The sequence below is a fragment of the Salvelinus alpinus genome, chromosome 6, assembly GCF_045679555.1.
Source record: "Salvelinus alpinus chromosome 6, SLU_Salpinus.1, whole genome shotgun sequence".
Classification (NCBI taxonomy): domain Eukaryota; kingdom Metazoa; phylum Chordata; class Actinopteri; order Salmoniformes; family Salmonidae; genus Salvelinus; species Salvelinus alpinus.
In genome coordinates this window covers 96,991,089-97,016,461 of record NC_092091.1, presented here as the reverse complement: position 1 = coordinate 97,016,461, position 25,373 = coordinate 96,991,089, and the positions used below count along the sequence as shown (strand labels likewise).

Here is a 25,373-nt window from a genome sequence, read left to right as displayed (position 1 = left end):
CTCTCTAGGCACGGTCCTACCTGTCCAGGTACTATAGGGAACCCAACATAGACTTGTCCAAACTGCTCCACAGACTGGGTCAGCCTCTCCCCTCCTGGCTGAGAGAGGAACTACAGAAGGTCAGATAACAGGGTTAGAGGTTAGAGTTCAGGGGACACCGGCTGGATCAGCCTCTCCCCTCCTGGCTGAGAGAGGATATTACAGAAGGTCAGTTAACCTCTAACCCTACCACCAGCCCAGGTTCATAGGTCAGGTGTTAAGGGTCGGGGACCATTAAGAGGTAGAGGGCGTGACCTTTCTGTGACCTCCCAACCTCGTGGTGAACCTGAGGATGGAAGAGAGATCATGAACTATGAACTATGAACTCTGTCCTGGCTTGACCTCACGGAGGAGAAGAGACACTGATGTATGGATGGATAGCTGGATATCTTGATCTCTGAACTCAGAGAGATAACTGGACAGATTAATGGATGGTCTCTGAACTCAGAGAGATAGCTGGACAGATTAATGGACGGTCTCTAAACTCTGAAAGAGATAACTGGACAGGTTAATGGACCGTCTCTGAACTCAGAGAGATAACTGGACAGATCAATGGATGGTCTCTGAACTCAGAGAGATAACTGGTTAATGGATGGTCTCTGAACTCAGAGAGATAACTGGTTAATGGATAGTCTCTGAACCCAGAGAGATAACTGGACAGATTAATGGATGGTCTCTGAACCCAGAGAGATAACTGGACAGGTTAATGGATGGTCTCTGAACTCAGAGAGATAACTGGACAGATTAATGGATGGTCTCTGAACCCAGAGAGATAACTGGACAGATTAACGGATGGTCTCTGAACTCAGAGAGATAACTGTACAGATTAATGGATGGTCTCTGAACTCAGAGAGATAACTGGACAGATTAATGGATGGTCTCTGAACTCAGAGAGATAACTGGTTAATGGATAGTCTCTGAACTCAGAGAGATAACTGGACAGATTAATGGATGGTCTCTGAACTCAGAGAGATAACTGGACAGATTAACGGATGGTCTCTCTGAACTCAGAGAGGAAACTGGTAAATGGATAGTCTCTGAATTCAGAGAGATAACTGGAAAGATTAACGAATGGTCTCTCTGAACTCAGAGAGAGAAGATTGAAGGGATGACTGACCTCTGGAACAGAACTGCGTTTCAGTTAATGGACCAGATAGAGACTTCTCTCTCTCCATCATCCTCCCTCTCTTCTTCTCTCTCTCTCCATCCTTCTCCTTCTACGCCATCTTGAACACAGAGACACAGTGGAACCTCAACATTGTTCTGTTCCAAGGATCCAAAGACCTGATGATCAGTAGTAGTGGATCTAGAATGGAACTGGTACAAGACAGAACCTGGAGCTAAATCTGAGAGAGACACAGATATCTCCAGAGGAACCCGACCAGACACCTCCTCCTCTATACTCCTGGTCTGAGCCTCTCATATCAGATATCCCCAGAGGAACCCGACCAGACACCTCCTCCTCTATACTCCTGGTCTGAGCCTCTCATATCAGATATCCCCAGAGGAACCCGACCAGACACCTCCTCCTCTATACTCCTGGTCTGAGCCTCTCATATCAGATATCCCCAGAGGAACCCGACCAGACACCTCCTCCTCTATACTCCTGGTCGGAGCCTCTCATATCAGATATCCCCAGAGGAACCCGACCAGACACCTCCTCCTCTATACTCCTGGTCTGAGCCTCTCATATCAGATATCCCCAGAGGAACCCGGCCAGACACCTCCTCCTCTATACTCCTGGTCTGAGCCTGGTGGTGTCTCATATCAGATATCCCCAGAGGAACCCGACCAGACACCTCCTCCTCTATACTCCTGGTCTGAGCCTCTCATATCAGATATCCCCAGAGGAACCCGCCCAGACACCTCCTCCTCTATACTCCTGGTCTGAGCCTCTCATATCAGATACAGAGGAACCCGACCAGACACCTCCACCTCTATACTCCTGGTCTGAGCCTGGTGGTGTCTCATATCAGATATCCCCAGAGGAACCCGACCAGACACCTCCTCCTCTATACTCCTGGTCTGAGCCTCTCATATCAGATATCCCCAGAGGAACCCGACCAGACACCTCCTCCTCTATACTCCTGGTCTGAGCCTCTCATATCAGATATCCCCAGAGGAACCCGACCAGACACCTCCTCCTCTATACTCCTGGTCTGAGCCTCTCATATCAGATATCCCCAGAGGAACCCGGCCAGACACCACCTCCTCTATACTCCTGGTCGGAGCCTCTCATATCAGATATCCCCAGAGGAACCCTGCCAGACACCTCCTCCTCTATACTCCTGGTCTGAGCCTGGTGGTGTCTCATATCAGATATCCCCAGAGGAACCCGACCAGACACCTCCTCCTCTATACTCCTGGTCTGAGTCTGGTGGTGTCTCATATCAGATATCCCCAGAGGAACCCGACCAGATACCACCTCCTCTATACTCCTGGTCTGAGTCTCTCATATCAGATATCCCCAGAGGAACCCGACCAGATACCACCTCCTCTATACTCCTGGTCTGAGTCTGGTGGTGTCTCATATCAGATATCCCCAGAGGAACCCGACCAGACACCTCCTCCTCTATACTCCTGGTCTGAGTCTGGTGGTGTCTCATATCAGATATCCCCAGAGGAACCCGACCAGACACCACCTCCTCTATACTCCTGGTCTGAGCCTCTCATATCAGATATTCCCAGAGGAACCCGACCAGACACCACCTCCTCTATACTCCTGGTCTGAGCCTCTCATATCAGATATCCCCAGAGGAACCCGACCAGACACCACCTCCTCTAAACTCCTGGTCTGAGCCTCTCATATCAGATATTCCCAGAGGAACCCGACCAGATACCACCTCCTCTATACTCCTGGTCTGAGCCTCTCATATCAGATATTCCCAGAGGAACCCGACCAGACACCACCTCCTCTATACTCCTGGTCTGAGCCTCTCATATCAGATATCCCCAGAGGAACCCGACCAGACACCTCCTCCTCTATACTCCTGGTCTGAGTCTGGTGGTGTCTCATATCAGATATCCCCAGAGGAACCCGACCAGACACCACCTCCTCTATACTCCTGGTCTGAGCCTCTCATATCAGATATTCCCAGAGGAACCCGGCCAGACACCACCTCCTCTATACTCCTGGTCTGAGCCTGGTGGTGTCTCATGACTTATTATGACTGTTGTCAGTAACACTAGGGTCTGTTGTCAGTAACACTAGGACTGGGTCTGTTGTCAGTAACACTAGGGCTGGGTCTGTTGTCAGTAACACTAGGGCTGGGTCTGTTGTCAGTAACACTAGGGCTGGGTCTGTTGTCAGTAACACTAGGGTCTGTTGTCAGTAACACTAGGGCTGGGTCTGTTGTCAGTAACACTAGGGCTGGGTCTGTTGTCAGTAACACTAGGGTCTGTTGTCAGTAACACTATTGCTGGCTCTGTTGTCAGTAACACTAGTGCTGGGTCTGTTGTCAGTAACACTAGGGCTGGGTCTGTTATCAGTAACATTAGGGCTGGATCTGTTGTCAGTAACACTAGGGCTGGGTCTGTTGTCAGTAACACTAGGGCTGGGTCTGTTGTCAGTAACACTAGGGCTGGGTCTGTTGTCAGTAACACTAGGGCTGGGTCTGTTATCAGTAACCCTAAGGTCTGTTGTCAGTAACACTAGGGCTGGGTCTGTTATCAGTAACACTAGGGCTGGGTCTGTTGTCAGTAACACTAGGGCTGGGTCTGTTGTCAGTAACACTAGGGCTGGGTCTGTTGTCAGTAACACTAGGGTCTGTTGTCAGTAACACTAGGGCTGGGTCTGTTGTCAGTAACACTAGGACTGGGTCTGTTGTCAGTAACACTAGGGCTGGGTCTGTTATCAGTAACACTAGGGCTGGGTCTGTTGTCAGTAACACTAGGGCTGGGTCTGTTATCAGTAACATTAGGGCTGGGTCTGTTGTCAGTAACACTAGGGCTGGGTCTGTTGTCAGTAACACTAGGGTCTGTTGTCAGTAACACTATGGTATGTTGTCAGCAATACTAGGGCTGGGTCTGTTGTCAGTAACACTAGGGTCTGTTGTCAGTAACACTAGGGTCTGTTGTCAGTAACACTAGGGCTGGGTCTGTTGTCAGTAACACTAGGGCTGGGTCTGTTATCAGTAACACTAGGGCTGGGTCTGTTGTCAGTAACACTAGGGCTGGGTCTGTTATCAGTAACACTAGGGCTGGGTCTGTTGTCAGTAACACTAGGGCTGGGTCTTTTGTCAGTAACACTAGGGTCTGTTGTCAGTAACACTAGGACTGGGTCTGTTGTCAGTAACACTAGGGGTGGGTCTGTTGTCAGTAACACTAGGGCTGGGTCTGTTGTCAGTAACACTAGGGCTGGGTCTGTTATCAGTAACACTAGGGCTGGGTCTGTTGTCAGTAACACTGGGGCTGGGTCTGTTGTCAGTAACACTATGGCTGGGTCTGTTGACAGTAACACTAGAGCTGGGTCTGTTGTCAGTAACACTAGGGCTGGGTCTGTTGTCAGTAACACTAGGGCTGGGTCTGTTGACAGTAACACTAGAGCTGGGTCTATTGTCAGTAACACTAGGGTCTGTTGTCAGTAACACTAGGGCTGGGTCTGTTGTCAGTAACACTAGGGCTGGGTCTGTTGACAGTAACACTAGAGCTGGGTCTATTGTCAGTAACACTAGGGTCTGTTGTCAGTAACACTAGGGCTGGGTCTGTTGTCAGTAACACTAGGGTCTGTTGTCAGTAACACTAGGGCTGGGTCTGTTGTCAGTAACACTAGGGCTGGGTCTGTTGACAGTAACACTAGAGCTGGGTCTATTGTCAGTAACACTAGGGTCTGTTGTCAGTAACACTAGGGCTGGGTCTGTTGTCAGTAACACTAGGGCTGGGTCTGTTGTCAGTAACACTAGGGTCTGTTGTCAGTAACACTAGGGTCTGTTGTCAGTCACACTAGGGCTGGGTCTGTTGTCAGTAACACTAGGGCTTGGTCTGTTGTCAGTAACACTAGGGCTGGGTCTGTTGTCAGTAACACTAGGACTGGGTCTGTTGTCAGTAACACTAGGGCTGGGTCTGTTATCAGTAACACTAGGGCTGGGTCTGTTGTCAGTAACACTAGGGTCTGTTGTCAGTAACACTAAGGTCTGTTATCAGTAACACTAGGGCTGGGTCTGTTGTCAGTAACACTAGGGTCTGTTGTCAGTAACACTAAGGTCTGTTATCAGTAACACTAAGGTCTGTTATCAGTAACACTAGGGCTGGGTCTGTTGTCAGTAACACTAGGGCTTGGTCTGTTGTCAGTAAAACTAGGGCTGGGTCTGTTGTCAGTAACACTAGGGCTGGGTCTGTTGTCAGTAACACTAGGGCTGGGTCTGTTGTCAGTAACACTAGGGTCTGTTGTCTGTAACACTAGGGCTGGGTCTGTTGTCAGTAACAATAGGGTCTGTTGTCAGTAACACTAGGGTCTGTTGTCAGTAACACTAGGGCTGGGTCTGTTGTCAGTAACACTAGGGATGGGTCTGTTGTCAGTAACACTAGGGTCTGTTGTCAGTAACACTAGGGTCTATTGTCAGTAACACTAGGGCTGGGTCTGTTGTCAGTAACACTAGGACTGGGTCTGTTGTCAGTAACACTAAGGTCTGTTGTCAGTAACACTAGGGCTGGGTCTGTTGTCAGTAACACTAGGGCTGGGTCTGTTGTCAGTAACACTAGGGTCTGTTGTCAGTAACACTAGGGCTGGGTCTGTTGTCTGTAACACTAGGGTTGGGTCTGTTGTCAGTAACACTAGGGTCTGTTGTCAGTAACACTAGGGCTGGGTCTGTTGTCAGTAACACTAGAGCGGGGTCTGTTATCAGTAACACTAGGGTCTGTTGTCAGTAACACTAGGGTCTGTTGTCAGTAACACTAGGGTCTGTTGTCAGTAACACTAGGGCTGGGTCTGTTGTCAGTAACACTAGGACTGGGTCTGTTGTCAGTAACACTAAGGTCTGTTGTCAGTAACACTAGGGCTGGGTCTGTTGTCAGTAACACTGGGGTCTGTTGTCAGTAACACTAGTGCTGGGTCTGTTGTCAGTAACACTAGGGCTGGGTCTGTTGTCAGTAACACTAGGGCTGGGTCTGTTGTCAGTAACACCAGGGCTGGGTCTGTTGTCAGTAACACTAGGGCTGGGTCTGTTGTCAGTAACACTAGGGTTGGGTCTGTTGTCAGTAACACTAGGGCTGGGTCTGTTGTCAGTAACACCAAGGCTGGGTCTGTTGTCAGTAACACTAGGGCTGGGTCTGTTGTCAGTAACACTAGGGCTGGGTCTGTTGTCAGTAACACCAGGGCTGGGTCTGTTGACAGAAACACTAGGGCTGGGTCTGTTGTCAGTAACACTAGGGCTGGGTCTGTTGTCAGTAACACTAGGGCTGGGTCTGTTGTCAGTAACACTAGGGCTGGGTCTGTTGTCAGTAACACCAGGGCTGGGTCTGTTGTCAGTAACATTAGGGCTGGGTCTGTTGTCAGTAACACTAGTGCTGGGTCTGTTGTCTGTAACACTAGGGTTGGGTCTGTTGTCAGTAACACTAGGGTCTGTTGTCAGTAACATTAGGGCTGGGTCTGTAGTCAGTAACACTAGGGTCTGTTGTCAGTAACACTAGGGTCTGTTGTCAGTAACACTAGGGCTGGGTCTGTTGTCAGTAACACTAGGGCTGGGTCTGTTGTCAGTAACACTAGGGCTGGGTCTGTAACGCTAGGGCTGGTTCTGTTGTCTTTAACGCTAGGGTCTGTTGTCAGTAACACTAGGGTCTGTTGTCAGTAACACTAGGGCTGGGTCTGTTGTCTGTAACACTGGTGCTGGGTCTGTTGTCTGTAACGCTAGGGTCTGTTGTCAGTAACGCTAGGGCTGAGTCTGTCGTCAGTAACACTAGGGCTGGGTCTGTTGTCAGTAACACTAGGGCTGGGTCTGTTGTCAGTAACACTAGGGCTGGGTCTGTTGTCAGTAACACTAGGGCTGGGTCTGTTGTCAGTAACACTAGGGCTGGGTCTGTTGTCAGTAACACTAGGGTCTGTTGTCAGTAACACTAGGACTCGGTCTGTTGTCAGTAACACTAGGGTCTGTTGTCAGTAACACTAGGGCTGGGTCTGTTGTCAGTAACACTAGGGTCTGTTGTCAGTAACACTAGTGCTGGGTCTGTTGTCAGTTACAATAGGGTCTGTAGTCAGTAACACTAGGGCTGGGTCTGTTGTCAGTAACACTAGGGCTGGGTCTGTTGTCAGTAACACTAGGGCTGGGTCTGTTGTCAGTAACTCTAGGGCTGGGTCTGTTGTCAGTAACACTAGAGCTGGGTCTGTTGTCTGTAACACTAGGGCTGGGTCTCTGGTCAGTAACACTAGGGTCTGTTGTCAGTAACACTAGGGCTGGGTCTGTAGTCAGTATCACTAGGGCTGGGTCTGTTGTCAGTAACACTAGGGCTGGGTCTGTTGTCAGTACACTAGGACTGGGTCTGTTGTCAGTAACACTAGGGTCTGTTGTCAGTAACACTAGGGCTGGGTCTGTTATCAGTAACACTAGGACTGGGTCTGTTGTCAGTAACACTAGGGCTGGATCTGTTGTCAGTAACACTAGGGCTGGGTCTGTTGTCAGTAACACTAGGGCTGGGTCTGTTGTCAGTAACACTAGGGCTGGGTCTGTTGTCTGTAACACTAGGGCTGGGTCTGTTATCAGTAACACTAGGGTCTGTTGTCAGTAACACTAGGGCTGGGTCTGTTGTCAGTAACACTAGGGTCTGTTGTCAGTAACACTAGGGCTGGGTCTGTTGTCAGTAACACTAGGGCTGGGTCTGTTGTCAGTAACGCTAGGGTCTGTTGTCAGTAACACTAGGGCTCTGTCTGTTGTCAGTAACACTAGGGCTGGGTTTGTTGTCAGTAACACTAGGGCTGGGTCTGTTGTCAGTAACACTAGGGCTGGGTCTGTTGTCAGTAACACTAGGGTTTGTTGTCAGTAACACTAGGGTCTGTTGTCAGTAATACTAGGGATGGGTCTGTTGTCAGTAACACTAGGGCTGGGTCTGTTTTCAGTAACACTAGGGCTGGGTCTGTTATCAGTAACACTAGGGTCTGTTGTCAGTAACACTAGGGCTGGGTCTGTTGTCAGTAACACTAGGGTCTGTTGTCAGTAACACTAGGGTCTGTTGTCAGTAACACTAGGGTCTGTTGTCAGTAACACTAGGGCTGGGTCTGTTATCAGTAACACTAGGGCTGGGTCTGTTGTCAGTAACACTAGGGCTGGGTCTGTTGTCAGTAACACTAGGGCTGGGTCTGTTGTCAGTAACACTAGGGTCTGTTATTAGTAACACTAGGGCTAGGTCTGTTGTCAGTAACACTAGGGCTGGATCTGTTGTCAGTAACACTAGGGCTGGGTCTGTTGTCAGTAACACTAGGGCTGGGTCTGTTGTCAGTAACACTAGGGCTGGGTCTGTTGTCAGTAACACTAGGGCTGGGTCTGTTGTCAGTAACACTAGGGCTGGGTCTGTTGTCAGTAACACTAGGACTGGGTCTGTTGTCAGTGACACTAGGGTCTGTTGTCAGTAACACTAGGGCTGGGTCTGTTGTCAGTAACACTAGGACTGGGTCTGTTGTCAGTGACACTAGGGTCTGTTGTCTGTAACACTAGGGCTGGGTCTGTTGTCAGTAACACTAGGGATGGGTCTGTTGTCTGTAACACTAGGGCTGGGTCTGTTGTCAGTAACACTAGGGTCTGTTGTCAGTAACACTAGGGTTGGGTCTGTTGTCAGTAACACTAGGGCTGGGTCTCTGCTGCAGTGGGATTCTACCAATCTCTACTACAGTGGGATTCTACCAGTCTCTACTACAGTGGGATTTTACCAGTCTCTACTACAGTGGGATTCTACCAGTCTCTACTACAGTGGGATTCTACCAGTCACTACTACAGTGGGATTCTACCAGTCTCTGCTACAGTGGGATTCTACCAGTCTCTACTACAGTGGGATTCTACCAGTCTCTACTACAGTGGGATTCTACCAGTCTCTACTACAGTGGGATTCTACCCGTCTCTACTACAGTGGGATTCTACCAGTCTCTACTACAGTGGGATTCTACCAGTCTCTACTGCAGTGGGATTCTACCAGTCTCTACTACAGTGGGATTCTACCAGTCTCTACTACAGTGGGATTCTACCAGTCACTGCTGCAGTGGGATTCTACCAGTCTCTACTACAGTGGGATTCTACCAGTCTCTGCTACAGTGGGATTCTACCAGTCTCTACTACAGTGGGATTCTACCAGTCACTACTACAGTGGGATTCTACCAGTCTCTACTACAGTGGGATTCTACCAGTCTCTACTACAGTGGGATTCTACCAGTCACTGCTACAGTGGGATTCTACCAGTCTCTACTACAGTGGGATTCTACCAGTCTCTACTACAGTGGGATTCTACCAGTCTCTACTACAGTGGGATTCTACCCGTCTCTACTACAGTGGGATTCTACCAGTCTCTACTACAGTGGGATTCTACCAGTCTCTACTACAGTGGGATTCTACCAGTCACTGCTACAGTGGGATTCTACCAGTCTCTACTACAGTGGGATTCTACCAGTCTCTACTACAGTGGGATTCTACCAGTCACTGCTACAGTGGGATTCTAACAGTCTCTACTACAGTGGGATTCTACCAGTCTCTACTACAGTGGGATTCTACCAGTCTCTACTACAGTGGGATTCTACCAGTCTCTACTACAGTGGGATTCTACCAGTCACTGCTACAGTGGGATTCTACCAGTCTCTACTACAGTGGGATTCTACCAGTCTCTACTACAGTGGGATTCTACCAGTCTCTACTACAGTGGGATTCTACCAGTCTCTACTGCAGTGGGATTCTACCAGTCTCAGCTACAGTGGGATACTACCAGTCTCTACTACAGTGGGATTCTACCAGTCTCTACTGCAGTGGGATTCTACCAGTCTCTGCTACAGTGGGATTCTACCAGTCTCTGCTACAGTGGGATTCTACCAGTCTCTGCTGCAGTGGGATTCTACCAGTCTCTACTACAGTGGGATTCTACCAGTCTCTGCTACAGTGGGATTCTACCAGTCTCTACTAAAGTGGGATTCTACCAGTCTCTGCTACAGTGGGATTCTACCGGTCTCTACTACAGTGGGATTCTACCAGTCTCTACTACAGTGGGATTCTACCAGTCTCTACTACAGTGGGATTCTACCAGTCTCTACTACAGTGGGATTCTACCAGTCTCTACTACAGTGGGATTCTACCAGTCTCTACTACAGTGGGATTCTACCAGTCTCTACTACAGTGGGATTCTACCAGTCACTACTACAGTGGGATTCTACCAGTCTCTACTACAGTGGGATTCTACCAGTCTCTGCTGCAGTGGTATTCTACCAGTCTCTACTACAGTGGGATTCTACCAGTCACTACTACAGTGGGATTCTACCAGTCTCTACTGCAGTGGGATTCTACCAGTCTCTACTACAGTGGGATTCTACCAGTCTCTACTACAGTGGGATTCTACCAGTCTCTACTACAGTGGGATTCTACCAGTCTCTTGTTATTTAACCTTTGTTTCATTTTACATGTATTTTTTTAGACATTTAGCAGATGCATCATTTTATTTTCCTTTTTCATACGTTTCTTCGTAGCTCTCAGAACATGAACGTGTTGAACCCTTTTCCAACTTGGTCGGATTATATAATACATGTACAACCATACAACCAGTGGCGACTCGTCATTTAGGGCGGGTGGGGCAGAGACCCAACTGTTTTGAGACCCACATTTCTAGCATTGGGGAGGGGGGTCCCTGTTTAGCATGTTATTTAGACATTAATACGTGTCACATATCAGTTTGCAAACAATGTAAAATTATATTTCAGTTAATAAAGACACATACAAACATGGTCTCTTTGTTTTCTTGAGGAAGGCAGCTCCAAAATGCAGATGTTTCAGCCGAGCTCAGTGCTTTCTGTGGTGGTGGGGCAGCCAGCGGAATGGTGGGGCAGCCAGCGGAATGGTGGGGCAGCCAGCGGGAAATACTGAGCGTAGGCTATGGTAATGTTTTCTAGTTGCACTGTGATTTGTCTCAGTGTTCTGTCACTCATGGGGGACACTACGTCACTGCCAAATCTAAGGGTAGAGCTTGAAAATTCCAGCCCTCTGGGCCCTACCATAGAGTTACGTTAGAAGTGCCCATCCAAGAAGGCTCAAGGTCATTGGCCACAGATAAAATGACATCAAATCACATTATATCTACAGTAGCCTTGATTGGACTGATCATGTCAACATCATACTTTCAAAATCTTAGCTAGCAGTCATCATCATGAATCACGTCGACAATCAAATCCTTTTTCATCCTTGTCAAATGAAGAGAAATGATAGATAAAATGTATCGGTGCTCAATGGCCATTGGACATAAACATTACACAACTACTAAAAGCCTTGGCCTCATGCATGTCAACATCAGAAGCCTCCTCCCTAAGTTTGTCTTACTCACCGCTTTAGCACACTCTGCCAACCCTGATGTCCTTGCCGTGTCTGTATCCTGCGGATTCGAATTCTGAGATTTCCATAGCCAACTATAACACTTTCCGTCAAGATAGAACTGCCAAAGGGGCAGGAGTTGCAATCTACTGCAGAGATAGCCTGCAAAGTTCTGTCATACTTTCCAGGTCTATGCCCAAACAGTTCGAACTTCTAATTTTAAAAATTAATCTCTCCAGAAATAAGTCTCTCACTGTTGCCGCCTGCTACCGACCCCCCTCAGCTCCCAGCTGTGCCCTGGACACCATCTGTGAATTGATCGCTCCCCATCTAGCTTCAGAGTTTGTTCTGTTAGGTGACCTAAACTGGGATATGCTTAACACCCCGGCAGTCCTACAATCTAAGCTAGATGCCCTCAATCTCACACAAATCATCAAGGAACCCACCAGGTACAACCCTAAATCCGTAAACATGGGCACCCTAATAGACATTATCCTGACCAACTTGCCCTCCAAATACACCTCTGCTGTTTTCAATCAGGATCTCAGCGATCACTGCCTCATTGCCTGTATCCGCTACGGGTCCGCGGTCAAACGACCACCCCTCATCACTATCAAACGCTCGCTAAAACACTTCTGCGAGCAGGCCTTTCTAATCGACCTGGCCCGGGTACCCTGGAAGGATATTGACCTCATCCCGTCAGTTGAGGATACCTGGTCATTCTTTAAAAGTTACTTCCTCACCATATTAGACAAGCATGCTCCGTTCAAAAAATGCAGAACTAAGAACAGATATAGCCCTTGGTTCACTCCAGACCTGACTGCCCTCGACCAGCACAAAAACATCCTGTGGCGAACTGCAATAGCATCGAAGAGCCCCCGCGATATGCAACTGTTCAGGGAAGTCAGGAACCAATACACGCAGTCAGTCAGGAAAGCAAAGGCCAGCTTTTTCAAGCAGAAATTTGCATCCTGTAGCTCTAACTCCAAAAAGTTCTGAGATACTGTAAAGTCCATGGAGAACAAGAGCACCTCCTCCCAGCTGCCCACTGCACTGAGGCTAGGTAACACGGTCACCACCAATAAATCCGTGATAATCGAAAACTTCAACAAGCATTTCTCAACGGCTGGCCATGCCTTCCTCCTGGCGACTCCAACCTTGGCCAACAGCCCCGCCCCCCCCCCCCCGCTGCTACTCGCCCAAGCCTCCCCAGCTTCTCCTTTACCCAAATCCAGATAGCAGATGTTCTGAAAGAGCTGCAAAACCTGGACCCATACAAATCAGCTGGGCTTGACAATCTGGACCCCCTATTTCTGAAACTGTCTGCCGCCATTGTCGCACCCCCTATTACCAGCCTGTTCAACCTCTCCTTCGTATCATCTGAGATCCCCAAGGATTGGAAAGCTGCCGCGGTCATCCCCCTCTTCAAAGGGGGAGACACCCTGGACCCAAACTGTTACAGACCTATATCCATCCTGCCCTGCCTATCTAAGGTCTTCGAAAGCCAAGTCAACAAACAGATCACTGACCATCTCGAATCCCACCGTACCTTCTCCGCTGTGCAATCCGGTTTCCGAGCCGGGCACGGGTGCACCTCAGCCACGCTCAAGGTACTAAACGATATCATAACCGCCATCGATAAAAGATAGTACTGTGCAGCCGTCTTCATCGACCTGGCCAAGGCTTTCGACTCTGTCAATCACCATATTCTTATCGGCAGACTCAGTAGACTCGGTTTTTCTAATGACTGCCTCGCCTGGTTCACCAACTACTTTGCAGACAGAGCTCAGTGTGTCAAATCGGAGGGCATGCTGTCCGGTCCTCTGGCAGTCTCTATGGGGGTACCTCAGGGTTCAATTCTCGGGCCGACTCTTTTCTCTGTATATATCAATGATGTTGCTCTTGCTGCGGGCGATTCCCTGATCCACCTCTACGCAGACGACACCATTCTGTATACTTCTGGCCCTTCCTTGGACACTGTGCTATCTAACCTCCAAACGAGCTTCAATGCCATACAACACTCCTTCCGTGGCCTCCAACTGCTCTTAAACGCTAGTAAAACCAAATGCATGCTTTTCAACCGTTCGCTGCCCACACCCGCACGCCCGACTAGCATCACCACCCTGGACGGTTCCGACCTAGAATATGTGGACATCTATAAGTACCTAGGTGTCTGGCTAGACTGCAAACTCTCCTTCCAGACTCATATCAAACATCTCCAATCCAAAATCAAATCTAGAGTCGGCTTTCTATTTCGCAACAAAGCCTCCTTCACTCACGCCGCCTAGTAAAACTGACTATCCTACCGATCCTCGACTTCGGCGATGTCATCTACAAAATAGCTTCCAATACTCTACTCAGCAAACTGGATGCAGTTTATCACAGTGCCATCCGTTTTGTTACTAAAGCACCTTATACGACCCACCACTGCGACCTGTATGCCCTAGTCGGCTGGCCCTCGCTACATGTTCGTCGTCAGACACACTGGCTGCAGGTCATCTACAAGGCTATGCTAGGTAAAGTGCCGCCTTATCTCAGTTCACTGGTCACGATGGCTACACCCACCCGTAGCACGCGCTCCAGCAGGTGTATCTCACTGATCATCCCTAAAGCCAAAACCTCATTTGGACGCCTTTCCTTCCAGTTCTCTGCTGCCTGCGACTGGAACGAATTGCAAAAATCTCTGAAGTTGGGACTTTTATCTCCCTCAACAACTTTAAAAATCTGCTATCCGAGCAGCTAACCGATCGCTGCAGCTGTACATAGTCCATCTGTAAACTACCCACCCAATTTACCTACCTCACCCCCCATACTGCTTTTATTTATTTACTTTTCTGCTCTTTTGCACACCAGTATCTCTACTTGCACATGATCATCTGATGATTTATCACTCCAGTGTTAATCTGCTATATTGTAATTATTCGATTTATTGCCTACCTCCTCATGCCTTTTGCACACATTGTATATAGATTCTCTTTTTTTCAGATGGATGGATAACTTGAAGTATGAGTGAACTACAAGACTTTTAGTGTGAAGTCCCCAGGTACATTTGGGCAAATTGTGAAGGAGACATTTGCATTCTTATTCCATTTTTCTGTCAAATCTGTATACTTGGACTTTGATTTAGATTTTTCTGTATTAGTAGCCATATTATAAATTCAACATTTGCAAAACAACCAGTTTTCATAACTTCATAACTTCATAACTCTGAATATTCGTTGTGTCCAAAAGGAAAAGGCATGCTGTCGCAAAAGGTTAGCGCATATAACCCCAAGACGGGTGATGTCACAGATTCTGTATGAACTCAATAATGACGTCACAGATTTGACTAAATAAGAACAAGTAAAGATTTTTTTTTTTTTTAAGATTAAATAAGATGTTGGTGAGAATATGTCAGAGAATGTAAGCAAGTTAGTTCCAGTGTCTATTGATGATTGACGTTGGGGAAAGAAGCTATCAGCTGATTAATGATATTTAATCCAAGGGAAGATCTCATACTCCTTGGCGTCCTCTCTCCTCGTCTCCTTCTCAAAACCCATTGGATGAGAAAGCCAGAGGTCCCTCCTCTCTGACCTTCTCCTCCAATGGGTTTTGAGAAGGAGAGTGTGTGTGTGTAATCTAGGAGAGCTGATCTGGGATCTGTCCATATCATCTTATTGATTACTATCTAGAAGGATAAACTGATTCTAGACAAGCACTCCTAAATCAAATCACATTTTATTGGTCACGTGGTTAGCAGATGTTAATGTGAGTGTAGTGAAACGCTTGTACATTGTTAAGTCATGCCAATAAAGCACATTTAATTGAATTGAATTGATTCTGTGTGTTAGTGTAATGTGGGGATTTGACCACAGGGTGGTGGTGTTGTCTCACATATGATTCTGTGTGTTTGTGTAATGTGGGGATTTGACCACAGGGTGGTGCTGTTGTTTCATATATGATTCTGTACGCTAGTAAAACGTGGTCTCATATATGATCCTGTACGGTAGTACAACGTGGTGATTTTGACCACAGGGGGGTGCTGTTGTCTCATATATGATTCTGTGTTTTAGCGTAATGTGGTGATTTGACCACAAGGGACGTCTCATATATGATTCTATGTTTGTCTATGTAAAATGACATAATTTACCCAGTCATATCTCCTCTCTTTGACTGACATTGAAAATGTTTTTAGTCAGCATTAGAAAGAATGTGGGTCCAGGAAACAGGAGAATATTGAAGACTAAACCGTTTCTGTTTATTTGTTAAAACATTTTTTTTTTATTTAACCTTTATTTAACTAGGCAAGTCATTTAAGAACAAATGTTTATTTACAATGACGGCCTAACACCGGCTAAACCCGGACAACGCCGGGCCAAATGTGCGCCGCCCTATGGGACTCCCAATCCCGTTGTGATACAGCCTGGATTGCAGGCTATAATAATATATTCCATTTTCTTTCATTCGTAGAATATTCTAGAGCGTATGCCGTAGCAAGTGTTTTTAACACATTTATGTTACAATTATTATGCCATCAAATGAAACTCAGTTGCCCGTTTATGTTCTGTTTTTATTTAATTACATTTTTATTTCACTTTTATTTAACCAGGGAGGCCAGTTGAGAACACGTTCTCATTTACAACTGTGACCTGGCCAAGATAAAGCAAAGCAGTGCGACACAAACAACAACACAGAGTTACACATGGAATAAACAAAACATACAGTCAATAATACAGTAGAAAAGTATATATACAGGGTGTGCAAATGTAGTAAGATTAGGGAGGTAAGGCAATAAATAGGCCATAGTGGCGAAATAATTACAAATTAGCAATTAAACACTGGAATGGTAGGATGAGATGTAGATCTATGAAATGACGTCTTGAAACAGACTCCGCCTCTGCCCGGTCATGTTCTGTAATGCCTCCCTCTTTACGATGTAGGACGAGTCTTCAACCAGGAGCAGCTAATGTGTGGGATGTATAATGTGAATTAACATATTGTTCTATTCAATTCATTATTATTATTATTGTTATTATTATTAATCTCATGTTATTTGTTTGTTCTCTGATTGTCATGATCGTAATCCCAGCCCTGTAGGATACGTACACCTTGTTATGACCCATCAATGGGGCTATTACAATAACACACACACACACACACACACACAGACAGACAGACAGACAGACAGACGCACGCACACACGCACACACACGGGGCTCCCGCCTGAGTCCAGGCTGTATTACAACCGTCGGGATAGGGGTTGGCCGGTGTAGGCTGTCATTGTAAATAAGAATTTGTTCTTAACTGACTTGCCTAGTTAAAGAAAGGTTAAATAAAACACGCAACACACAAGCGCGAGAGTCACTCGGGATCTCATTAACTACCGGGCTCGGGGCACGCGCTCTGTCTCGTTCATTGATCTGCGTCTCTTTTAAAAACTCGTTTCTAGCGCGGTATTCTCACTCAAACACACCCGGTCCAGCTCGATCCTATCCCACACTATGTAGACAGGTTCAGAACCGAGAGAGCGCGTTTCTGGGAATACGTGGCGTGAACCGGTTTAGTGGTTTTTTCTCTCTCTCGGTTATGGACTACATTTGAGAGCGAGTAGAGAGAGGGAGAAAAGAAAGGCTGAACCGAGAAAACAAATGTTACTCTACGACAACATCATGGACTCTGCTCTCCTCTCAGTCGTTACGCTGGTCGTTGTTTTCACCTCCTCTTCCTACTCGCTGTCCTCCTCCGACGTCGTTCCCTCTCCTTCCTTCATTCTACCGTTTACCGACTGTATCCAGAGCCGCGGGAGAGACGGGTTCTACCAAGGGGCTGTGGACGTGACGGAGTCCGGTGCGGTGTGTATGAGGTGGAGCGAGGTAGCGGGGTTTGAGGAGCGCTATCCGGGTAAAGGACTGGGGGATCATAACCGCTGTCGGAACCCGGACAACAGGATCAGACCCTGGTGTTTCTTCAGGAACAGCCGCGGCAGAACCGACTGGGGCTACTGCGACTGTAAACAAGGTACAGGAAGGAGAGAGAGGTGTGTGTGTGTGTGTGTGTGTGTGTGTGTGTGTGTGTGTGTGTGTGTGTGTGTGTGTGTGTGTGTGTGTGTGTGTGTGTGTGTGTGTGTGTGTGTGTGTGTGTGTGTGTGTGTGTGTCTGTGTCTGTGTGTGTGTGTGTGTCTGTGTCTGTGTCTGTGTCTGTGTGTGTGTGTGTGTGTGTGTGTGTGTGTGTGTGTGTGTGTGTGTGTGTGTGTGTGTGTGTGTGTGTGTGTGTGTGTGTGTGTGTGTGTGTGTGTGTGTCTGTGTCTGTGTGTGTGTGTGTGTGTGTGTGTGTGTGTGTGTGTGTGTGTGTGTGTGTGTGTCTGTGTCTGTGTCTGGGTCTGGGTGTGTGTGTGTGTGTGTGTGTGTGTGTGTGTGTGTGTGTGTGTGTGTGTGTGTGTGTGTGTGTGTGTGTGTGAGAGAGATGTGTCTGGTTGGTGATAGATAGACAAGCTGCCAGTCATTAGGGGGAGACTCTACCAAGATAGACAAGCTGCCAGTCATTAGGGGGAGACTCTACCAAGATAGACAAGCTGCCAGTCATTAGGGGGAGACTCTACCAAGATAGACAAGCTGCCAGTCATTAGGGGGAGACTCTACCAAGATAGACAAGCTGCCAGTCATTAGGGGGAGACTCTACCAAGATAGACAAGCTGCCAGTCATTAGGGGGAGACTCTACCAAGATAGACAAGCTGCCAGTCATTAGGGCGAGACTCTACCAAGATAGACAAGCTGCCAGTCATTAGGGGGAGACTCTACCAAGATAGACAAGCTGCCAGTCATTAGGGGGAGACTCTAACAAGATAGACAAGCTGCCAGTCATTAGGGGGAGACTCTAACAAGATAGACAAGCTGCCAGTCATTAGGGGGAGACTCTACCAAGATAGACAAGCTGCCAGTCATTAGGGGGAGACTCTACCAAGATAGACAAGCTGCCAGTCATTAGGGGGAGACTCTACCAAGATAGACAAGCTGCCAGTCATTAGGGGGAGACTCTAACAAGATAGACAAGCTGCCAGTCATTAGGGGGAGACTCTACCAAGATAGACAAGCTGCCAGTCATTAGAGGGAGACTCTAACAAGATAGACAAGCTGTCAGTCATTAGGGGGAGACTACCAAGATAGACAAGCTGTCAGTCATTAGGGGGAGACTACCAAGATAGACAAGCTGTCAGTCATTAGAGGGAGACTCTACCAAGATAGACAAGCTGCCAGTCATTAGGGGGAGACTCTACCAAGATAGACAAGCTGCCAGTCATTAGGGGGAGACTCTACCAAGATAGACAAGCTGCCAGTCATTAGGGGGAGACTCTACCAAGATAGACAAGCTGCCAGTCATTAGGGGGAGACTCTAACAAGATAGACAAGCTGCCAGTCATTAGGGGGAGACTCTACCAAGATAGACAAGCTGTCAGTCATTAGGGGGAGACTCTACCAAGATAGACAAGCTGCCAGTCATTAGAGGGAGACTCTACCAAGATAGACAAGCTGCCAGTCATTAGGGGGAGACTCTACCAAGATAGACAAGCTGCCAGTCATTAGGGGGAGACTCTAACAAGATAGACAAGCTGCCAGTCATTAGGGGGAGACTCTACCAAGATAGACAAGCTGCCAGTCATTAGGGGGAGACTCTAACAAGATAGACAAGCTGCCAGTCATTAGGGGGAGACTCTACCAAGATAGACAAGCTGCCAGTCATTAGGGGGAGACTCTAACAAGATAGACAAGCTGCCAGTCATTAGGGGGAGACTACCAAGATAGACAAGCTGTCAGTCATTAGGGGGAGACTCTAACAAGATAGACAAGCTGTCAGTCATTAGGGGGAGACTCTAACAAGATAGACAAGCTGCCAGTCATTAGGGGGAGACTCTACCAAGATAGACAAGCTGCCAGTCATTAGGGGGAGACTCTAACAAGATAGACAAGCTGTCAGTCATTAGGGGGAGACTCTAACAAGATAGACAAGCTGCCAGTCATTAGGGGGAGACTCTACCAAGATAGACAAGCTGCCAGTCATTAGAGGGAGACTCTACCAAGATAGACAAGCTGTCAGTCATTAGGGGGAGACTACCAAGATAGACAAGCTGCCAGTCATTAGGGGGAGACTCTAACAAGATAGACAAGCTGCCAGTCATTAGGGGGAGACTCTAACAAGATAGACAAGCTGCCAGTCATTAGGGGGAGACTCTACCAAGATAGACAAGCTGCCAGTCATTAGGGGGAGACTCTACCAAGATAGACAAGCTGCCAGTCATTAGGGGGAGACTCTACCAAGATAGACAAGCTGCCAGTCATTAGGGCGAGACTCTACCAAGATAGACAAGCTGCCAGTCATTAGGGGGAGACTCTACCAAGATAGACAAGCTGTCAGTCATTAGGGGGAGACTCTACCAAGATAGACAAGCTGCCAGTCATTAGGGGGAGACTCTAACAAGATAGACAAGCTGTCAGTCATTAGGGGGAGACTACCAAGATAGACAAGCTGTCAGTCATTAGGGGGAGACTACCAAGATAGACAAGCTGTCAGTCATTAGAGGGAGACTCTACCAAGATAGACAAGCTGCCAGTCATTAGGGGGAGACTCTACCAAGATAGACAAGCTGTCAGTCATTAGGGGGAGACTCTACCAAGATAGACAAGCTGCCAGTCATTAGGGGGAGACTCTACCAAGATAGACAAGCTGTCAGTCATTAGGGGGAGACTCTAACAAGATAGACAAGCTGCCAGTCATTAGGGGGAGACTCTAACAAGATAGACAAGCTGCCAGTCATTAGGGGGAGACTCTACCAAGATAGACAAGCTGTCAGTCATTAGGGGGAGACTCTACCAAGATAGACAAGCTGCCAGTCATTAGGGGGAGACTCTAACAAGATAGACAAGCTGTCAGTCATTAGGGGGAGACTCTACCAAGATAGACAAGCTGCCAGTCATTAGGGGGAGACTCTAACAAGATAGACAAGCTGTCAGTCATTAGGGGGAGACTCTAACAAGATAGACAAGCTGCCAGTCATTAGGGGGAGACTCTACCAAGATAGACAAGCTGCCAGTCATTAGAGGGAGACTCTACCAAGATAGACAAGCTGTCAGTCATTAGGGGGAGACTACCAAGATAGACAAGCTGCCAGTCATTAGGGGGAGACTCTAACAAGATAGACAAGCTGCCAGTCATTAGGGGGAGACTCTAACAAGATAGACAAGCTGCCAGTCATTAGGGGGAGACTCTACCAAGATAGACAAGCTGCCAGTCATTAGGGGGAGACTCTACCAAGATAGACAAGCTGCCAGTCATTAGGGGGAGACTCTACCAAGATAGACAAGCTGCCAGTCATTAGGGAGAGACTCTACCAAGATAGACAAGCTGCCAGTCATTAGGGGGAGACTCTACCAAGATAGACAAGCTGCCAGTCATTAGGGGGAGACTCTACCAAGATAGACAAGCTGCCAGTCATTAGGGGGAGACTCTAACAAGATAGACAAGCTGTCAGTCATTAGGGGGAGACTACCAAGATAGACAAGCTGTCAGTCATTAGGGGGAGACTACCAAGATAGACAAGCTGTCAGTCATTAGAGGGAGACTCTACCAAGATAGACAAGCTGCCAGTCATTAGGGGGAGACTCTACCAAGATAGACAAGCTGCCAGTCATTAGGGGGAGACTCTACCAAGATAGACAAGCTGCCAGTCATTAGGGGGAGACTCTACCAAGATAGACAAGCTGTCAGTCATTAGGGGGAGACTCTAACAAGATAGACAAGCTGCCAGTCATTAGGGGGAGACTCTAACAAGATAGACAAGCTGCCAGTCATTAGGGGGAGACTCTACCAAGATAGACAAGCTGTCAGTCATTAGGGGGAGACTCTACCAAGATAGACAAGCTGCCAGTCATTAGGGGGAGACTCTACCAAGATAGACAAGCTGCCAGTCATTAGGGGGAGACTCTAACAAGATAGACAAGCTGCCAGTCATTAGGGGGAGACTCTACCAAGATAGACAAGCTGTCAGTCATTAGGGGGAGACTCTACCAAGATAGACAAGCTGTCAGTCATTAGGGGGAGACTCTACCAAGATAGACAAGCTGCCAGTCATTAGGGGGAGACTGTAACAAGATAGACAAGCTGCCAGTCATTAGGGGGAGACTCTACCAAGATAGACAAGCTGCCAGTCATTAGGGGGAGACTCTACCAAGATAGACAAGCTGTCAGTCATTAGGGGGAGACTCTACCAAGATAGACAAGCTGCCAGTCATTAGGGGGAGACTCTACCAAGATAGACAAGCTGCCAGTCATTAGAGGGAGACTCTACCAAGATAGACAAGCTGTCAGTCATTAGAGGGAGACTCTACCAAGATACACAAGCTGCCAGTCATTAGGGGGAGACTCTACCAAGATAGACAAGCTGCCAGTCATTAGGGGGAGACTCTACCAAGATAGACAAGCTGTCAGTCATTAGGGAGAGACTCTACCAAGATAGACAAGCTGTCAGTCATTAGGGGGAGACTCTACCAAGATAGACAAGCTGCCAGTCATTAGGGGGAGACTCTACCAAGATAGACAAGCTGTCAGTCATTAGGGGGAGACTCTACCAAGATAGACAAGCTGTCAGTCATTAGGGGGGGACTCTACCAAGATAGACAAGCTGCCAGTCATTAGAGGGAGACTCTACCAAGATAGACAAGCTGTCAGTCATTAGAGGGAGACTCTACCAAGATAGACAAGCTGTCAGTCATTAGAGGGAGACTCTACCAAGATACACAAGCTGCCAGTCATTAGGGGGAGACTCTACCAAGATAGACAAGCTGCCAGTCATTAGGGGGAGACTCTACCAAGATAGACAAGCTGTCAGTCATTAGGGGGAGACTCTACCAAGATAGACAAGCTGTCAGTCATTAGGGGGAGACTCTACCAAGATAGACAAGCTGCCAGTCATTAGGGGGAGACTCTACCAAGATAGACAAGCTGTCAGTCATTAGGGGGAGACTCTACCAAGATAGACAAGCTGTCAGTCATTAGAGGGAGACTCTACCAAGATAGACAAGCTGCCAGTCATTTGGGGGAGACTCTACCAAGATAGACAAGCTGCCAGTCATTAGAGGGAGACTCTACCAAGATAGACAAGCTGCCAGTCATTAGAGGGAGAGTCTATCAAGATAGACAAGCTGTCAGTCATTAGGGGGAGACTCTACCAAGATAGACAAGCTGTCAATCATTAGGGGGAGACTCTACCAAGATAGACAAGCTGCCAGTCATTAGGGGGAGACTCTAACAAGATAGACAAGCTGCCAGTCATTAGGGGGAGACTCTACCAAGATAGACAAGCTGCCAGTCATTAGGGGGAGACTCTACCAAGATAGACAAGCTGCCAGTCATTAGGGGGAGACTCTACCAAGATAGACAAGCTGTCAGTCATTAGAGGGAGACTCTACCAAGATAGACAAGCTGCCAGTCATTAGGGGGAGACTTTACCAAGATAGACAAGCTGTCAGTCATTAGAGGGAGACTCTACCAAGATAGACAAGCTGTCAGTCATTAGAGGGAGACTCTACCAAGATACACAATCTGCCAGTCATTAGGGGGAGACTCTACCAAGATAGACAAGCTGCCAGTCATTAGGGGGAGACTCTACCAAGATAGACAAGCTGTCAGTCATTAGGGGGAGACTCTACCAAGATAGACAAGCTGTCAGTCATTAGGGGGAGACTCTACCAAGATAGACAAGCTGCCAGTCATTAGGGGGAGACTCTACCAAGATAGACAAGCTGTCAGTCATTAGGGGGAGACTCTACCAAGATATACAAGCTGTCAGTCATTAGGGGGAGACTCTACCAAGATAGACAAGCTGCCAGTCATTAGAGGGAGACTCTACCAAGATAGACAAGCTGCCAGTCATTAGGGGGAGACTTTACCAAGATAGACAAGCTGTCAGTCATTAGGGGGAGACTCTACCAAGATAGACAAGCTGCCAGTCATTAGGGCGAGACTCTACCAAGATAGACAAGCTGTCAGTCATTAGGGGGAGACTCTACCAAGATAGACAAGCTGCCAGTCATTAGGGGGAGACTCTACCAAGATAGACAAGCTGCCAGACATTAGGGGGAGACTCTACCAAGATAGATAAGCTGTCAGTCATTAGGTGTGGACCGGGTGCTATTCTGTGTGTGTGTGTGTGTGTGTGTGTGTGTGTGTGTGTGTGTGTGTGTGTGTGTGTGTGTGTGTGTGTGTGTGTGTGTGTGTGTGTGTGTGTGTGTGTGTGTGTGTGTGTGTGTGTGTGTGTGTGTGTGTGTGTGTGTGTGTGTATGTTTGTGTGAGTGTATGTTTGTGTGAGTGTGTGTCTGTGTGTCTGTGTGTCTGTCTCTCTCTCTCTCTCTCTCTCTCTCTCTCTCTCTCTCTCGCTCTCTCGCTCTCTCGCTCTCTCTCTCTCTTTCTCTCTCCCTCAGTGTAAAATGATCTAAACGGTGTGTGTGTGTCTCGTCCAGGGTCAGTGCGCCTGCAGGGCGGCCGCTCTAAGCTGGATGGCAGGGTGGAGGTGTATCTTCAGGGGGTCTGGGGGTCTGTCTGTAGTGATGACTGGGGAGACCAGGACGCTACAGTGGTGTGCAGACAGCTGGGACAGGGGTGAGTCACACCCATGCACACGCACAACACACGTGCACACGCACACACACTCACATATGCAGCCTCACGCACGAACAAAGAAATAGGAAGTGAAAAAGAAAGGAGTGGAGCGGTTATCCTATAAAAGGGAGTGGAGCGGTTATCCTATAAAAAGGGAGTGGAGCGGTTATCCTATAAAAGGGAGTGGAGCGGTTATCCTATAAAAAGGGAGTGGAGCGGTTATCCTATAAAAGGGAGTGGAGCGGTTATCCTATAAAAAGGAGTGGAGCGGTTATCCTATAAAAAGGGAGTGGAGCGGTTATCCTATAAAAAGGGGTGGAGCGGTTATCCTATAAAAGGGAGTGGAGTGGTTATCCTATAAAAAGGAGTGGAGCGGTTATCCTATAAAAGGAGTGGAGCGGTTATCCTATAAAAGGGAGTGGAGCGGTTATCCTATAAAAAGGGAGTGGAGCGGTTATCCTATAAAAAGGGGTGGAGCGGTTATCCTATAAAAGGGAGTGGAGTGGTTATCCTATAAAAAGGGAGTGGAGCGGTTATCCTATAAAAGGGAGTGGAGCGGTTATCCTATTGAAAGGAGTGGAGCGGTTATCCTATAAAAGGGAGTGGAGCGGTTATCCTATAAAAGGAGTGGAGCGGTTATCCTATAAAAGGGAGTGGAGCGGTTATCCTATAAAAGGGAGTGGAGCGGTTATCCTATAAAAGGAGTGGAGCGGTTATCCTATAAAAGGGAGTGGAGCGGTTATCCTATAAAAGGGAGTGGAGCGGTTATCCTATAAAAGGGAGTGGAGTGGTTATCCTATAAAAGGGAGTGGAGTGGTTATCCTATAAAAAGGGAGTGGAGCGGTTATCCTATAAAAAGGGGTGGAGCGGTTATCCTATAAAAGGGAGTGGAGCGGTTATCCTATAAAAGGGAGTGGAGCGGTTATCCTATAAAAAGGGGTGGAGCGGTTATCCTATAAAAAGGAGTGGAGCAGTTATCCTATAAAAGGAGTGGAGCGGTTATCCTATAAAAGGGAGTGGAGCGGTTATCCTATAGAAAGGGAGTGGAGCAGTTATCCTATAAAAGGAGTGGAGCGGTTATCCTATAAAAGGGAGTGGAGCGGTTATCCTATAAAAAGGAGTGGAGCGGTTATCCAATAAAAAGGAGTGGAGCGGTTATCCTATAAAAAGGGGGTGGAGCGGTTATCCTATAAAAGGGAGTGAAGCGGTTATCCTATAAAAAGGAG

General features: G+C 47.7%; 2 protein-coding genes across 3 annotated transcripts in view; both read left to right on the top strand.

Moving 5' to 3' along the window:
- ndst3 (N-deacetylase/N-sulfotransferase (heparan glucosaminyl) 3) overlaps positions 1-1,949 on the top strand; it is a 154,574-nt gene extending 152,625 nt beyond the window's left edge. The window contains exon 16 of the mRNA XM_071408621.1: positions 9-1,949. Within this exon, the coding sequence (XP_071264722.1) occupies positions 9-128 (120 nt within the window). The 3' untranslated portion in view covers positions 129-1,949. The remainder of the gene's footprint in view (positions 1-8) is intronic.
- A 14,736-nt stretch (positions 1,950-16,685) lies between these two features.
- The window catches only part of prss12 (serine protease 12), a 74,309-nt gene continuing 65,621 nt past the window's right edge, over positions 16,686-25,373 (top strand). The window contains exons 1-2 of one of the 2 annotated variants that reach the window (XM_071408499.1): positions 16,686-17,516; positions 24,009-24,147. In XM_071408499.1, coding sequence (XP_071264600.1) covers positions 17,147-17,516; positions 24,009-24,147 — 509 coding nt within the window. In that variant the 5' untranslated portion in view covers positions 16,686-17,146. The remainder of the gene's footprint in view (positions 17,517-24,008; positions 24,148-25,373) is intronic. The other variant, XM_071408498.1, reaches the window with a different exon arrangement.